An 18424-nucleotide genomic window follows, 5' to 3' on the forward strand; every position below is an offset into this window, starting at 1 on the left:
CCTTCGAAGACCCTACCAATATTCGTTGGATATGCCGGCTGATTCTCATCATATCCCAAGGAACAACAGAGGATTCGAAAGATCTTTGATGAAACGGATATTTGGAACATCGAGAAACCTTCATTACACTTCCTGGCTGAAGATTCCAAAAACTGTATATTATCTCACCGCTGATTATATTAAAGAACTGCACAACACTACGAAGACTCTAGCAATATTCGTTGGATATACCGACTGATTCCCATCATATCCCAAGGAACCAAGGAACAAAAGAGTATACGAGTGATCTTTGGTGAAACGGATAATTGGAACATCGATAAACCTTCATTACACTTCCTAGCCGAAGATTCCAAACTGTATAGTATCTAATATTCCGCTGAGTATATTTAGGACTGTTCAACACTACGAAGACCCTACCAATATTCGTTGGATATACCGACTGATTCCCATCATATCCCAAGGAACCAAGGAACAAAAGAGTATACGAGTGATCTTTGGTGAAACGGATAATTGGAACGTCGAGAAACCAAAAAGTGAGTATTTGGTAGTGAAAAAGTGAACAGAAGTATTAGAAGGCGTTATAAGACGGTGATAGGTTTAGGTCGGATGATGTTTGACAAATACATGTGGTATAGACTTTCCTTTTCATAACAAAAAAAAAAAAACAAAAAACCAAAAATAAAAGTGCTAAATTTAGTTTTTGAAACATTTTTTCGATTATCATCGTCTCATCTTCAAGAGCACGTCTACTATTAAAATTTTATAAAAATATATATATTTACGTATGCACGAGGGGCATCATTTTTTATTAGAGTGCAAAGAACATTTCACTAAACGTTGGACAAAAACAAATAGATTATTGAATTTCGAATTGTTTTTGATTACCGAAATTTATTTCGTTTCCAAGTGTCTTCGGTTTGTTTTTGCTCGTGCTTATTAAACAAGCTGGTGGACGATTCCGGTATATGCGAGTCTGATGCGAGGGTAAGTACTTATATTTGTATGCATGCCTATAGTATATTACCCAGATAGATATAGGTAATCATTTGTAAACATTAAATCGAGGTGCGAACAACCTGTGCTGATAGCAAATACAAGTATTTTGTTGCAGTAATAATTAATAATATTTGTTTATCTTTTCAAGAAATGCGACTGAATGGTATACCTATATATATAATATAAATCGCATCGAAATCATCAGCAATGTGGGTGATCTAGAATATGGAGGACTCTTTATGTGGGGCACTGCTGAACCTTCGAATGAAAATACATATATTTTTATAATATAAAATTGCGCGCAATGCTTAGACGCAATGTAATATTTCACTCAACAATAAATTTATTTTTGCTTTTTTCTGCGCGCATTTCGCGCCTTAAGCTTCTCTGCCAGACAACTCTTAAGTACTTTAACGATTACAACAAACAATAAAATAATCAATAACAACAACAGGAGCGTACAACCCAACACATCCAACAACAAGTACTGATAGAGCGGCATATACGCGCTATGCGACTTCAAATGCGGCGCGCCTCGATGTCTCAACACATACTCCAACCAGTAGGTTGCCTCCTCTAGCGGTTGTATGGGATTGTCGCGAAAGAGTTGTGACGCCTCCAAAGCTTTACGCTTATATAGCGGTTCCTTCATCAGCTGCTGTGCGTTTTGCACCAAATCCTCGCTCGTCAATTTGTCGAAGAGCAGCGAGCGCGCATAGCCAGCTTGCACCGCCTTTCGGGCGTTGCGATGCTGATCACCAAAGATCGGTATGAAGAGCAGTGGTATGCCCCAGTAGACACCCTCCTGTGTGCTAAAGATGCCGCCATGTGTGATGATCAACTTCGTATTGGGGTGTGCGAGAATCTCATTTTGTGGCAACCATTTGCTGATGCGCACATTGGGCGGTAGGTCCGTGTCGAGCGTCGCGTTCTCATATTTCCACAAGACATTCTGTTTGAGTTGCGCGAAGGCGTTGAGTAGAATTTTTATGTGTCCTTTGGGCATGTCCGTACTGTGTATATAGGTGCCAAGGCTGAAGTAGATGACGCCATGTTTAGAGTTGTCGAGATAGCGCTGGAAATTTTATAAAGAGTTTAGAGAGAATTTAGAGAGAAAAGGCAGTTGATCACACCTGTAGTTCCGTTGGCAACGGCTTGACTGGTTTGATATGTACTCCACCGACACTCACTAAGCCCGGCATGCTCGGACGTGGCGCATCCAAGCTGCGATGTGAGTTGATCAACATTAGTGAAATATTTTGTACCAGCGTGTTCACATGTGGGAGAGGACCTGAGTATATATATAACGAATATTGAATAATCCTTATACGAATCTCAGTAATTCCTTACCTTCGATATAGTCATTGAAATGCCTCTCCGCCATGGCTTGCATACGCGGCAAATAATACCAATGTCTCACAACCACATCATAGAACGAAAGAAATGTATTATACGCGCGTTGATAGAAATTCATACGGTATATATCAGAAAGAAACAAATGCGGCACAAATGACCAGGGCGTCAACAGACCCATGGCATGATCCATATTATCGGCGTAACCCAAAGTGCCCAGCGTCACGACAGGACATTTAAATTTGTGTGCAAACATAAGTAAACTCTCATGAAAGAACTGCTCCAAAACGACAAGATCGAAATGAAGATCCTTACTGGCAATAAGTGATTTAACTTCAGTTTGATTGAGCGCATATTCGGTACTCGTTAAACCGCTCTCCCAATACAGATGCAAGTTTTCAAAATCACTGGTGAACTGCATCTTAAACATGTTCGCTTTGGGATCTGTAAGTGAAAGAGGTGTTCCGTATACAAATATCTGCAGAGTGATCTCAATATTTACGGTAATATGCTAGATCCAGCGGCGGTTCTATAATGATTTCCGTTAAATTTGCATGCTGCTGCTTGGCTGGTTGATTGGTGAGCGTTGTGACATGGTGGCCACGTTGCAGCAGTTGTTCCAGAAAGTGTTCCATAAACATCCAATGACTTGGCGCTGGGAAGGGTCCCATAAATAAGATGTTGTAGGTGCCATAAGCGTAGCGCGACAGAATAAGCGTAATCACTAAGAGTCGAACAGGTAAAAACATCTGCAATTAAACATAAAATTAAGTAGCATAAATTCGCATAAAACAACTTGAAACATAAAACAGCTTCAAATTAATCAAACATTTGTCATTAAATTTTTTATTGCATAGCTACTAGCGAACTACTACTTAAGTGTCTTCAATTAGCGATCACACATTTTTGATAACGACGACGCTCATACATATCACAATTATTTCGTTTTCAGACGTGTCTGCTAGAGATAAGGCAAATACTATTTATAATCAAATAGTAATGATTTTTTAAGTGTGCTCATTTGTATATACATACATATTAAAAAGGAATTAGTTAAATTTTGCTGTTTACGATTTTAAATTCTTTTTTTTTAATTATTTACCAACTTTGATAAACATATTTTTGAAAAAAATATATCTATGTTCGAAATATTTTTCTTTCGTTTTGATAACCCATTTTCTATTTTCTTATTGCAGAAAATGTTTTTTTTTTCATTTTTGGAACAGATGGCAACCCTTGCAATACTATTAAAAATCACAGGAACACTATCAATCAGTTTTAAGCTATCTCGCGAATTTTTGCAAAATCAATTCAGCCTGTTGGAAGTCTGTTGAAAACATAATTCAATACATACAATATTTTTATACTAATGGTTATCTACATTCATTATACTCTCGCAACAAATGTTGCTAAAGAGAGTATTGTAGTTTTGTTCACATAACGGTTGTTTGTAACACCCAAAAATAAACGAGTTAGATATAGGGTTATATACCAAAGTGATCAGGGTGAAGAGTGGAGTTCAAATCCGAATGTCTGTCTGTCCGTCTGTCCGTCCGTCCGTCCGTCCGTCCGTCTGTGCAAACTGTAACTTGAGTAAAAATTAAGATATCTTGATGAAACTTGGTACACTTATTTCTTGGCACCATAGGAAGGTTGCTTTCGAAGTGCCATAACTAAGCCATAAATAAAGCTATGGAAATAAAATTTGGTATGAAGGATCGCACTAGGAGGGGGCATATTTGGATGTAATTTTTTTTGGGTAAGTGGGCGTGGCCCCGCCCCCTAATAAGTTTTTTGTAAATATCTCGGAAACCAATAGAGCTATATATACTAAACTTTCTGCAGTCGTTTTTTTTAGCCACTTCCTAATACAGTCCAGAAGTTGAAGATTACTAAAAGTGGGTTAACTCACTAACGAAAAACGTCAGAAACACTAAATTTCACAAAAGAAATGGCAGATGAAAGCTGCACTCAGATTTTTTTACAAAATGGAAAATGGGCGTGGCGTCGCCCACTTATGGGTCAAAAACCGTATCTCAGGAACTACTCGACCGATTTCAATGAAACTTGGTTTGTAATAGTTTCCTTACATACCAATGATATGTTGTGAAAATAGGCCAAATCGCTTCACAACCACGCCTACTTCCTATATACCAGAACTTTAAAGAGTATCTGAATCGTTAACTTTACAATATATAAAGTAAGCACTAGTGAAGATATGGATGCAGAACTTTGCACAAATTCTACGTTTACATTGTGGCAGCCTCATTCTAAAAATCGCCGAAATCGGACCATAGGTTTTTAAGGCCCCATATATCGAACACGAGGACCTCGGTGCTTTTAACCTAATATTATGGTTTCCAACTTACAATGGACTTTATACAATATATATGACGAATATGTGGGTCAAAATGTGTATTATATAATATAAATAAAGTTAAATAAATAAATTGCGAGAGTATAAAATGTTCGGTTACACCCGAACTTAGCCCTTCCTTACTTGTTTTATAGATTTATTTATATTCGTAGAGTTCATTATACGCACTTAGTCCAAATTTTGCGAATACTTGTGTACTGTTTGTTGTTTCTCAGATGCATAATCACGCAATTTTTTATTGCTGATAAGCGCCCAATAAGTACTTGCTTAACCCTTATATGACATGTTTTTTTTTTAGTTCAGCTAACAATGCTTGTAGAAAATTCTGATTGTGTTGAAAATCTATTACCGATTATATCTTAAAAAGCTAATTTTATATAATCTAATATAAACAAAATTTGTATCATAATTTTAACTTTATTGCAAAATAATATATCAGTGGATCAGTGGTTAATAGCATTTTAGAAAATAGTTACACTACTGAATCAGCTAGACTTATGGGGTACATCATTTAAGTTACCCACGAACATAGTGCCGTACATACCCAATCATTACCTCAAGGGTTAAATATGCTCAATGGATTTAGCAGTAGCTAACCAGTTAATTCACAAGACACTTGGCAGTTCATTGAAGCCAATATTCATTAATCTATCTTTGGTAAAGCATTAAGGCTGTATTAAGCATCACTTTTTTTTTGCTAAAAATAAATATAAAAAAATACATACTGAAATATTGTATACGTGCCTGATGAGGCAATGTGAATTTAATATTTATTGGATTCTGAGGACATGAGGAACGTAGTGATCACGAGCAGTGTCTTTGGTGTCACAGTGACTTTTCTCGAATAGAACTGGAAGTGTTGCGTCTTCTCTATGCGCTTGAAAAATAAACTCCAAGACCCGACCTCACAAACAACTTGCTTACAGGGTCAATAAGGAATATAAGGTAATCTTTAAGTATGCTTGAAATATATATTCTATATGCTATAGCGATCAGGTATAAATATTAATTAAGTAATTGACAATGTAAACCTAATATAGTACCATTCCTTCAAATTATCAAGCAATCTCCCATGAATTTAATCTCAAGTAGTCGTCATATTCATTCAATAATATTGAATCACCACAGCCTGTTAATAATTAAACGAACCTATCGCAATTTTGCGAGCCACACAGTTACATATATTTGTTCTAGTTTATTATTCATTAATTGCTATTTACAGTCATTTATTTCCGAAATGTTGATAAGCGGGCGGCACATTAATTGAATAATTTTTATAGGCTTTTGTTTTGGTTGAGCCTATTAAGTATATTTTTGTTTGACAACAATACTTGATATACTTATACACTGTTTACACTGCCTTCAAAAAATATATATGGAAATATTTTTTAGCTCAATTATACTTGTATAGATTTTCATATATAAAGTAATGATTAAAATTTATTTTTTTGAAGCTGTTACTCTGAATTATTGTAATATTAGGTCTACAACTTTGCTTACGCCGTTTTCCAATAGATTTCTCTTGGGTCAAGCACTGGTCGATTAAATCGATTTTCTTTAATATCGATCTTGAACATTTGTGTCAACATTAACCCAACAAAATATTTGTAGAGATCTGTTTGCATCCCAAACTTATTCTCAATTGAAAATGTCACTTTTTGAGCGGAATTCTCGACATTTGCGGGAAATTTTGCTTTTGTTAAGTGCGGCTAAGGCTCATCGACATTTGTAACCGTTTTTATACAAGAAAAAACTTAAATTTACAAAAAAACGGCGGAAGCAAAGTTGTAGACCTAATATAATTACTTTTTAGAATGAAATTATTTAAAAACACAAATTCTTTGTAAACACAAACTAATTAATATTTTTGTTTTTTTTTTCAAAATAATTTTTATCAAATATTATTTTTTTTTTATATTTTTATAAAAAATGTTTATTTTGATATACCTCTGATTTAATAGTGCTTTTAATTTTTAATTGCAGTAATAAATTTCAAAATTTATTCACACACCTCTGACCACAAGTCTTTGAATTCGAAGCCTTAATGAAGCACGCCACATCAACAGTTATGAAAATGAAGTTGACGAGTGTTTTTTTTTTCTGACAATCTTTATCTTTAGCTGGTGGATATAAATGTAATCTCATGCAATATGTTTTATTATTCTGCTGCATTTACAAAGATCTTTTGTGGAGAGAAGAATGCGAGGAAAATGGAACGCGGCAAATAAAAAGAAAAAATATTTATTTTATTTAAATAAAAGCAATGATGTTGAATATAAAAATATACAACAACAATATTCTGAATGACTATACAATTTTAATATTAATCTTATTATTCAATATTCACTCCTTCATTCCTATTTATACCAACTGCATAAAACATACTCTACCTACAGTCGAGAGGAATGCTTTAACAATATTATATATAGCAAGGTGGGTTAAAGAAAATATAAAAATTTTAGAGAACAGTTTAAACGTAACGAAGTTAGTGCATTCTAGCTCATTACCCAATTCGCTGGCTCCTTAATTCCCACTATCGATCAACTACTCAAAGGTGAACTACACTGGTTCAGTTCATTTTTTAATACGAAAAAAAATACATATCGTCCCAAACTTCCAGCAAATTTTCATCGACTTACATGTGGAAATGTAATTGAGGGTTTTTGTTTGTCTGAAGGCCTATCGTTTCGCTACTTAGAACCGATTAAATGAAACACTTAAATTTTTCTTCAATGTCACTTTATTTCAGATATTTTTCTATTTGATACATTTGTCTATTATCTATAATACAGCTCGTATGTACTAAATAATTTAGTTCTAAAATCAAAAGTATCATACATTATATTTTAAGCGTACTCCAGCTGAAGATGCCGAAAAGTATGCAATGCTTTATCCTCCACGATCGGTCGAAAAGTCTGCAGATCACCCAGCCCATAAAGTGAAGGCGAGAATAAAAGATCTTTAATTGATAAGAAAAAATATTTATTAAGCACATGATACTGTAATTAATTTACTTTAATTTAATGAATATTATAAAAACATAGAAGTAATGATTCTTCGTATATACTAAGTATATATGAATAATATCACTGTACAATCTGTTTTAAAGTATTCGTTTGGTTCAGTTTTATGAGAAATATGACTGCTATTGTTCGCTTCAGTTGGCGGATCACTGCTGCTGCTTTCGTTCATTGCCCTTTCGAAATTTACAATAGCCAGATATTCACTCGCGAAAATTTGTTACACACACCAAAAATGCGGAGTCGATTGAACTTGAAGTGACCCCATAGCAGTGACGGTGTGCGAATATCGTAAAAATAATAAAGTTAATCAAAATCTAATTAAGTATTTCTAATTAAGCTTTCACTTTTGCTTTGAGTTTCGTGATTTGCATGCGATGAAATGGTGTCAAGGATGCGCGGCTCAGCTAAATACTTTCGATTAATTAATTACACTTGAACCAGATTTGCTTGGCAGCACATAGTGGACTTTGTTCTGCAGCATCGGCGTGATTCCGCTGTTAGACCGACGTGATTTTACCGTTAGACACGCGTGATCGTGGTATTTTTATACAGTACAACACAATTTTAAAATACTTAATGCTCAGTTATCGGCTTGTTTTTTGCTTCTTTTGCGAAAAATATATTTCTTGGGGCATTTCTCATTTCTATGCAGCGTAAAAATTTACCTCGCAAATGTAGTTAAAATTCCTTCCATTATATTTCTCTCTCCCAACTTTATAGCGATCGTATTAAGCAGCAGTCTTTTTGGTATCTGACAACTTGCGCTATGAGCGACGTATCTGCTTTCTACTCAGACTACCTGTAATCTAATGAGATCTCTATAAGTTGCCACTTCTCGGAACTTTAATAATATCCTCAATACATAAAAAACAAACTCAGTAGAAATGTGTCCTCATATTTTCCAACCATATTAATCCTATCGATCTACTTGGGAAAACATTTTTATGTTGGGGGAGAGCTTGCTTTCATATAATTATATTATTCAATCAAACCGCATTCTAATTTTGAAGAATGCCGCTGTCACTATTAGTAGAGTAAACACTTCTGTGGTAATAACTACTTACTTCTTGTAGTGGATTGGAGTAGTCCATTAGTAGTGTCATAAGAACTATTGTGGAAATATTTAATCTTTTAATGTCGATACCCCACCATTAGTAGTTTAAGCACAACGGTGGTAATACTTACTCCTTTTGGGATATCGATACCTATTACTGTATTAATACTTACTTCTAGTAGAAGTTTACTCCTGGAGTATGTTTATATATACATTATGGCTTGGCGAAGGAAGACCTATACTGGCTTCAAATAATTAGCTAAGTCATTATATAGCATATGTGCAAAGCCAAACATGAAATTGCTAATAAACCATTTCTCTACTTGACTCCAAACTTTGTCTTCTATTACTTTCTTCTTAGTCTTAAAAAGTCTGAAAATTGCACAAAATACTGGTGTTTTTGTTGGTATTTTATTAAATTTACTTTACATTGGATATATCAGTGTCATCTATAAAAATTCCCTTTCATATAACACCAAAACCATCAAAATAGGTTCTGAATTATCAGAGTTATGACCATTTAAAGAGTTGTGTTGCTCCACACGGAAGCTCTGCTTTGGGCTCTGCTCAGTTGGGCAGCGCAGTTTTTGTCTGATTTTTGCAAATTTCCCGATTTGTACTAGGCGCCTAGAAATGCACAGCAAGCAGGTGGATGCAGGAAAAAGTTGCCTGGTACATTTAGATATGTATGCTGGAAGATATATATGTTCGTAAGTATGTAAGCGGCAGGTGGGTGTCTGTATGTAGGCATATATATGTACATATGGGTCAGCGGATATACATCCGGTAACGGATATGGGCATGACGGAAGTGCAACTGAAACCGGATGCCGCTCACCGGCACCGGAAATAAAAATCCCGGAACCGGAAGTCGCAAAGCGGAAATGAAAATGCTTGAACCGGAAATGAAAATGATTGAACCGGAAATGAAAATGATTGAACCGGAAATGAAAATTTTGTCAAAATGCGGAAAATTCAATTTCCGGTTCAATCATTTTCATTTCCGGTTCAAGCATTTTTCATTTCCTGTTCAATCATTTTCATTTCCGGTTCAATCATTTTCATTTCCGCTTTGCGATTTCCGCTTGCGGGATTTTTATTTCCGGTGCCGGTGGGCGGCATCCGGTTTCAGTTGCACTTCCGTCAAGCCCATATCCGTTATCGGATGTATATCCGCTGACCCATATGTACATATATGTATATGCCTACATACAGACAGCCACCTGCCGTTTACATACTTACGAACATACATATCTTCCAGCATACACATATACATGTACCAGGCAATTTTTTCCGGCATCCACCTGCTGTGCATTTCTGGGCGCCTAGTACAAATCGGGAAATTTGCAAAAATCAGACAAAAACTGCGCTGCCCACCTAAGCAGAGCCCAAAGCAGAGCTTCCGTGTGGAGCAACACAACTCTTTAAATGGTCATAACTCTGATAATTCAGAACCTATTTTGATGGTTTTGGTGTTATATCCAATGTAAAGTAAATTTAATAAAATACCAACAAAAACACCAGTATTTTGTGCAATTTTCAGACTTTTTAAGACTAAGAAGAAAGTAATAGAAGACAAAGTTTGCAGTCAAGTAGAGAAATGGTTTATTAGCAATTTCATGTTTGGCTTTGCAGATATGCTATATAATGATTTAGCTAATTATTTGAAGTCAGTGTAGGTCTTTCTTTTCCAAGCCATAATATATATATAAACATACTCCAGGAGTAATCTGCTGCGATGCCGTCCTATCCGTAAGACGAAACGTTGCCTAATACTTTGCGACCATTTAGACCCAATTACCTTTCTTTTATATGAGACAGTTTAGGAAATAATCTATACGATCTGTATATATATATATAAATTTAAAAGTCTAAATAAATAAATATTTTGCTCAGCAAATTAATATCGATCACAAGATTTTATTGCTTAATAAAACTTCTTAAATTGATAATGAATTCACAATTCTACAGCTAACACTAAATCTTCTAGGACTAAATTCTTATTTTTCATAGAAAAAATTCGATCACAGTTCTACTGACGCTTCTTACGTAAGACCTCAGCGCTCTTACGCTGCAATAGGCTACCCAATAGTTTGAGCATTTTCAGCGGCAGCCAAATCACTACAAATGCGATCAAGAGCGCACAACCGAACACGTCCAACAGCAAATACTGGTAGAGTGGCATGAAGGCGCCGTGGGACTTCAAATGCGTTGCTCCTTTATGCCGCGCAATATACTCAATCCAGAATGAAGCCTCGTCCAGAGGATGCATTGGATTATCTCTGAATTTGCGCGATGCTTCGAGCGCCTTCTGCTTATAACTGGGTTCACTGATGAGCTGTCGTACGTTCAGTACCAAATCCTCGCTGGTCATTTGGCCGAAGTTCAAAGTGCGTGCATAGCCAGCACGCACCGATTTGATTGTGTTCCGGTGTTGATCGCCATACAGGGGTATGCTTAACATCGGCACACCCCAATGGATGCCCTCTTGTGTGCCGAAAAGGCCGCCATGTGTAATGAAGACCTTCACATTTGGATGTGCGAGTATGTCATTCTGTGGCAACCAACTTTGGATTTTCACATTCGACGGCAGATGGCCGATGGATGAGTTCTCGAATTTCCACAAAACATTCTGTTTCAACTGACTGAAAGCGTTGAGGATGAGACTGATTTTCTCTTGCGGCATATCGATGCTCTTCATATAAGAACCAAGACTGAAGTAAACCACACCCTGGGTAGCGTTGTCCAGGTAGCTCTAGAAATTAAGAAAATATTTAGTGAGTGAGAGAGTAGATATGGAGTTCCCATTACAAACCTGCAGATCATGTGGCAACGGCTTCGGTTCCTTTATATGTATACCACCGACATTTATCAGCCCCGGCATACTGGGACGCGGCACATCCACACTGCGATGACTGTTGATCAACATCAACGAAATGTTTTTCTCCAATTGACGCACATGCGGCAAGGGACCATCCACAACTTCGGCGAAATGTCGTTCGGCCATCTCCTGCATTTTGGGCATATAAAACCAGCGGCGCATCACAGCATCATACAGTGATAAGTAGGTATTGTAAGCGCGCTGTGTGAAGGTCATCTCATCTGTATGCGAGAGCAGCAAATGCGGTATAAAAGACCACGGTGTCAACAGGCCCATCGCATGATCCATATTATCTGCATAACCCATAGTTCCCAACGTTACCACAGGGCACTTGAATTTGTGCGCAAACATCAGAAAACTCTCATGGAAGAATTGCTCCAAAATCAACAAATCGAATTGCTGATTTTTACTCGCGACCAGCGCCTTCACTTTGGGATCGTTGAGCGCATGCTCGGAGGTGAGCAAGCCAACATGAAACCACATTTGTAAATTCTGGAAATCGCTGGCGAAACGCATTTTGAAAATGTTCTCTTTGGGAACTGAAAGATTGATTAAAATGTTCATGAAAATTTGATTAATTTTGTATTTTTTTTTGTTTTTGTATTTTCAACTTACAATAGTAGGGTATATCGAATTGCGGCTCGATGATGATCTCTGTCAGATTCTCGTGCGTATATTTTGCCCGATGATTGGTCACAGCCGTTACATGATGACCGCGCTGCAGCAGCTCACGCAAAAAGTGCTCCAGCCACATCCAATGGCTGGGCGCTGGAAAGGGACCCATGAACAATATATTAAAGGCCGTTGAGGTGATGGGCATCAGCAGTGCCACCAAGCAGACTAATAACCAGCTGGGGTGCATCTGAAAGAGTGATTTTATTTTTAATATTAGAATATTATATAATCTGGTAATATTTTACTTGACTAAATACTAAATGACTAAATGTAAGAGGGTAAATCTATTTTAAAGATTTCGAAAATAACTGTAACAATTCTTAGCCTTAAGCAATAGTTTGTAGTGTTTTACATATATTATTGTATATAATTGTTTCTCTTCTCAATAAATAAAGAAATTAATAAACAAAAATATATTTACTGTTATTATTTGATGATAGTGGAAATCTCATATATTTCAAGCACGTGCTAACAACGCTCTCTACACTGCGTTCGTGGGCTACAAAACCATATTGTCTTAATTCACTGCTTAGACTTTATACTTCCTACTGCTTGAATGCCTATATTAAATACCCAGATATCTATCTATATATAAGTATAGGTAATAATATACTCAGCTGCTTATTGAAAATCACATCTTAGGACGACACGTGTTTCAAGTCCACTGCAAGCACGTATAAATCAATATGTGATATATGATAAAAATCTAGAAAATTATTGTGGGCGTATGTTTTAACAAACCACAGGCTTTCCACACGATTTTTCAAGCGCCGCTGCTTTGCTTATTTATATATTTATGAGTAGAAAAAAATGTATGCAATTTGTTGCTGTAATTACATCAGTTGATATGATTTAATTCAATATGTAGATCATTTGAGATTTAACTCTTAATGTGCTTTTTATACCCAGTACATGGTGGGTGTGGCTTTAGTATTAATTTTGTAAAGAGATTTTGAAGCGTTCGGGAGTATTTGTTACTCTTAGAGATGATCGATATTGAATTTTCAAGCTTAAGACTTCCGTACAAAAATTTCGTATGAAAAGTCCAAGGCTTAAGGCTTAAGTACTTGCTGTCAAAATTCAGCTAACTTACTAAATTATATGTAAAATATTTGTTTTGACTAAAAGAACTCAAAATGTACCGAAACTACAGAGGTGTTGCCGAGTTCCGATAGTCGGGTTTATATAATCGCAACTCGTCTGGATGTTTTATAAAATTCCAAATTGTGAGGTTGTGCGATGCATCTGAAACAGTCGAACCAATTTTTTTTTCTTTAATTTTTATAAGTTTCTTTTCTTTATGAACTAAAAAAAATACCGAAGAAGTTATAAAATCCCAAATTTTTTCGAAGTTTGAAAAAAAAAATCACTTTTTTAAGAAAAAATTGACTTTAAGTTGCAAAACAAGTAGTTTAAATAATACTTTTGTACAACTTGTTTTAGTTCAAATAGAAGATAATTTAATATTGAAGCTAGATCACCTTGGTTTTTTTCGATCGGACATATATTCTTTTTGCTATCGCCGGCACCGTTTTCTAACACTTGTGAAAATGAAAACTCGAGAAAACGCGCTTTAAAGGTCTGCCTGAGCATTCGCACTTGCTCGACGCTCGGCCACTAAGACTGCTCTAGCTTCGAAAATATGTCGAATTGGCCTCTGGAATTTTAAAGACATATTCTTGGATAGTTTTGGAAGAGATTTGAAACAAAATAAAAAAAATCTTTTTTTTTGAAGCCTGTAAAGCAGACTACTGCCTTAATCCTCTTTTTCCAAACATATAAAATATAAACAGAGAAATACATAATACCTATACTAGAAGTGTTGCACTGGGTATAAAACACTTGGAAATCACTTAACAGCACATTAACATAGTGTTCACACAAAATGCATGCCATTATGCAAGAGGCAAGCAAAATCAATCAGTGCACATTTCCTGATTTCCCCTAGTAAAACAATAATAAATTAGCATTTTTCAGCAGCTTAACCGCTGTTAATTAATTAAGCGCATTACTTCTGTTAATTTATGCAAAATCTCTTGAAATGTGACACCTACCCACTGGTTTCTATAACAATTCACGCTTGTCATAACTACAATTTGTTATTGTTGTTATTATTATTATTGGCATGCATAGCAAATAGCAGAAATAGTGCAAATAGTGATTTAAATGAGATTAAGCAGTCTATAATGAGGCGTGTGCAGTACTCTTGATGCAAATTCAAAAAAAAAAAAAAACAGAAAAAATATAGAAAAGTAACTGGTTATTTTTACGACGTTATCAGCCATCAATATACTCATAAATAGCTGTTTATATTAGAGAATTTGCTTATGCAACCAAACAAATATATTGAAAATGCATGAATATCTTAACGCCCATGCACATTTATGGACTTTAAGAAATATGGCTTAACATAAACAAGCGACTTTTATGAGCGTTGCGGTTTTTTTTATTTATTTCCGTATTTTTAATTTATTTGTACACCGGCTAGTATTTACCATAGATTACACTAATTGGTGTCTAGTGTGGCAATAGTAAATATTACTAATTAAAAAATGACTCTGCTTAACTGTCTGCAACAATGTTTCTGTAGTGTTTGACAAAAGTTCATCTGACTTGCCGAAATGAATAGACAAGTTGCCAGTTTCATGAATTGCAAGTAGCTTGTAAGTTTTATATCGTAACGCTTTCGGCTAACAGACCACAATCTAAAGTGATTGTGCTGATAATGTTGTAATAACTCTAATGAACATGGTTTACATCTTGTTTTCTGCTTGTTTGATCGTCTAGCAAATTGCAATCTTATTATATATTGTGTATACATACAAAAAATATCTAAGATTAACTGTATGGAAATGTATTGCAAAATTGTTACAAGCATTACTTTTTATGTCGTTTTCACGACTATCGAGTCTATGGAGAAGATTTTTTTCTAATGTTATACTCAATTGAAATGTCCTCAGTAGCACTTCTCACATTACTCTTTATGACGTTTCCACGACATTCGAGTCTCCGGAGAATATTTCTCTCCTATTTTATATCTACTCAATTGAAATGTCCTCAGTAGCACATCTGAGTTTCCTATAGTGAATACCTAATGGAGTTCCTTGTTCCAGCGTTTGCAGAATTCTTTCTCTTGAACAATTGAATGAAATATAATGTCCAAGTACATTCTTTCTCAAAATCAGAACTGTCCTGGCAACAATCTTATATAGCTATTCCTTGCACAATCCCCAGAAACACCTACTGGCGAATAATAACAAATGAAGCAAACCATTTCTTCGAGCACAATGATGCTTTAGTGCGACCTCTGGCGGTTAAATATTTTTTCGACCTGCTCTTCCAAGCATAGAATGGAGTTCTTATATAGATGAATACTCTGTCATTAAGAATGTATTGGGTTTTTGATTATAGAATACAATATATAATCCATAATTCTCGACACCGTTGATCATAAGATATCATAAGATAAGTATATATTATTTTTTCAGAAAGGTTATGAAGGATTCCCATATGTATTTATGGATTTTTTAGGATAAAGAGAAACTTGACAAAAAACTGAGTTAATGCGAAATTAATTGCTGATCAAACTCTATTAAAGATTTCATAAACACTTCATTCCAATTTCAACAACAACAATATTGCTTGCACTACATTTTGAATCAAATCGAAGCTTCGGCCATATATAGTATATATCCGGGGTTCATAGTATGCAACTTAAACTTATATAATTTCTCCACAAAAAAATATTATTCTCTACGTGCGACAGAAAGTAAAACCAACGAACAAAAATATGACAGAAGTTGTCTAGACACGTACGATGAAATTTTCTGGATTTCGATTTGAAGCTCTGTTTCAATGCGAAAATACAAAATTTAAGTAACTTCATCCAACTTCGTCAGTACTCACTCGATTTTCATAGAATATTTAAGTATTTACGCAAGTGCTTTTAAATATAAGGTTACTGCTTCGTATTTATTATGTTTACACATTTGCGAACGTATGTTCGTGGGTTTCAATGTACATTCCGTTAATTACGTTTCAATTGGTAGATAATGAAATTTTTACAGACTTGCAAATGCAGGTATGTAAATATATATTGAAATTTAATTCTCAGACATTTCACATGTATGCTTGTATGTATTATACATACATATGTGGATTCTTGCACTTGCAAATATATTTATTAAAAAGTAATCAGATTACACATTTTCACATTTTGCATGCTCGTGCGAAGACGAGTGCAATGCGCAAAAAACCTTCCCGAAGAGATAGTGAATATAAATAATTTTGTATGTATGTAATCAAGTACATATATATTATATTTTAGTTGCTGTGCATTGGTGTAATACGTTTCCGTACTTTATTTTGCATAGTAATTTTTTTTTCAAAAGGAAAATATAATAGAAACAAGCAAAATACACTCGCACCCATCTTTAAGTCAACTTCTATACCTAATAATCAGCGATTTCTAATATTAAGCATCAACACGAAGCAACTATTGCCCAATAATTTTGGCATGTAATGGCCAAACCACAACTAATGATATAACTAACAACAAGTTTTTTGTTGTAATATCAAAAACATTACAACACATTTCACAAAATTTGCCAAAAACCGCTTTGATTAAATAGCGGTAAACGTTTTTACAAAGAAGTGTTAAGTAATTTTGGCAGCCATCAGTCCTTGTCACACTTTTTTTGTTTATAACAACAACCGGCAAATAATTGAGACCGTCTTTTACGCTTGAGTCTTCAATTATTGTACTTCACATGAGTTAAAAAATTAACGCTCTTTGCCGCTTTCAACTTGGTTACAATGCTAGACTGTTATTTGGTTAATTGTTGCATTTACTTTAGCAAAAAATCTCGACTGCCTATAGCAAATAATAATAAACAAATGTCGTGAGAGCACATTTCAATCTACGCTAATCTCATATATGCACCGTTAATAACCGTATAAAGGTTGTTTTCAGAAAATTTCTGTGAATTTTCGCGTAATTTCCGTGTTTGAGCGCCAATGCAAACAAGCGTTTCGAAATTTGAAGGTGAATTCAAAAAGTAGCGTGCTAGTAACACATTAGATTTATCGTTATTACGGTTTGCAATGCCTTGCTAATTTTGATTGAGCACTTTTACTGTTACTTAGCCTACATTTTAATAGCTTAATTTATATCTTATTTAATTTAATTTAATTTTATTTTATTTTATTTTTTATTTTTTTTTATTTAATTTAATTTAATTTAGTTTAATTGAATTGAATTGAATTGAATTGAATTTAATTTAATTTAATTTAATTTAATTTATTTTATTTTATTTTATTTTATTTTATTTTATTTTATTTTATCTTATTATTTTATTTTATTTTTTATTTAATTTAATTTAATTTATTTTATTTTATTTTATTTTATTTTATTTTATTTTATTTTATTTTATTTTTTTATTTAATTTAATTTAATTTTATTTTATTTAATTTTTTTATTTTATTTTTTTTTTTAATTTATTTTAATTTAATTTAATTTTTTTATTTTACGTTATTTTTATTTTATTTTATTTTGTTTTATTTTATATTTATTTTTTTTTTATTTTTTATAATTTTTTTTAACATATTATATTTCTGTATATACTATTCGAGCTCTTTTGATTGTCACTTTTAATTTTTTTCTTGTTTAACCGGCGCCTTTTACAACTAAATAACAACAAATTTACATAATAACAAACTAAAATTTGTTAAGCACTAAAAACTTGTCCATACTAAAAAAAGTTTGTTTCGATTATCTTAAGCTTCACCTTTTACGTAATTGTTGCTCGCCTCTTGTAATATGTTTTATTCGCAGCGGATTTTCTCAAAAGATCAAAGTAATTCAACCGAATTGAATATTTAACGTCTGTTGGATTGCAAGTTGCAATGGTGACTGTCCAAATCGTTGCAGCTAACAGCCCACGAAAGTGTTTGCCCCCAGGTTCGGTTGGCCAATTACATTAACAAATCTTGTTGTTGTTGCTTATAAATACGTATTTGTTGTACATGAATATATGTGGTTTTACAATGTAAAGCAATCGGCGAGGC

General features: G+C 34.3%; 1 protein-coding gene across 1 annotated transcript; it reads right to left on the bottom strand.

Moving 5' to 3' along the window:
* Window positions 1-1275: 1275 nt before the first annotated feature.
* On the bottom strand, window positions 1276-18306 carry LOC105220158 (uncharacterized). Its single transcript, XM_054226535.1, has 9 exons — window positions 18145-18306; window positions 12299-12545; window positions 11618-12222; window positions 10839-11557; window positions 7817-7922; window positions 2852-3098; window positions 2347-2793; window positions 2130-2287; window positions 1276-2071 (listed from the first exon to the last, which is right to left on the bottom strand). Exons 2-9 carry the CDS (start codon window positions 12543-12545, stop codon window positions 1340-1342), a joined length of 3261 nt encoding a protein of 1086 aa, XP_054082510.1. The 5' UTR covers window positions 18145-18306; the 3' UTR covers window positions 1276-1339.
* Window positions 18307-18424: the final 118 nt, after the last annotated feature.

This window comes from Zeugodacus cucurbitae, chromosome 3, assembly GCF_028554725.1.
Source record: "Zeugodacus cucurbitae isolate PBARC_wt_2022May chromosome 3, idZeuCucr1.2, whole genome shotgun sequence".
Taxonomy (NCBI): Eukaryota; Metazoa; Arthropoda; class Insecta; order Diptera; family Tephritidae; genus Zeugodacus; species Zeugodacus cucurbitae.

Excerpts from the sequence above, each read along its gene's own strand:
- LOC105220158 (XM_054226535.1), bottom strand. The coding sequence starts at position 12,545 with ATGCACCCCAGCTGGTTATTAGTCTGCTTGGTGGCACTGCTGATGCCC. Across the intron at positions 11,558-11,617 it reads CGTTGCCACATGATCTGCAG|AGCTACCTGGACAACGCTAC; the intron begins GTTTGTAATGGG and ends CTTAATTTCTAG. Across the intron at positions 2,794-2,851 it reads GCTGGATCTAGCATATTACC|ATCCCAAAGCGAACATGTTT; the intron begins GTAAATATTGAG and ends TTTCACTTACAG.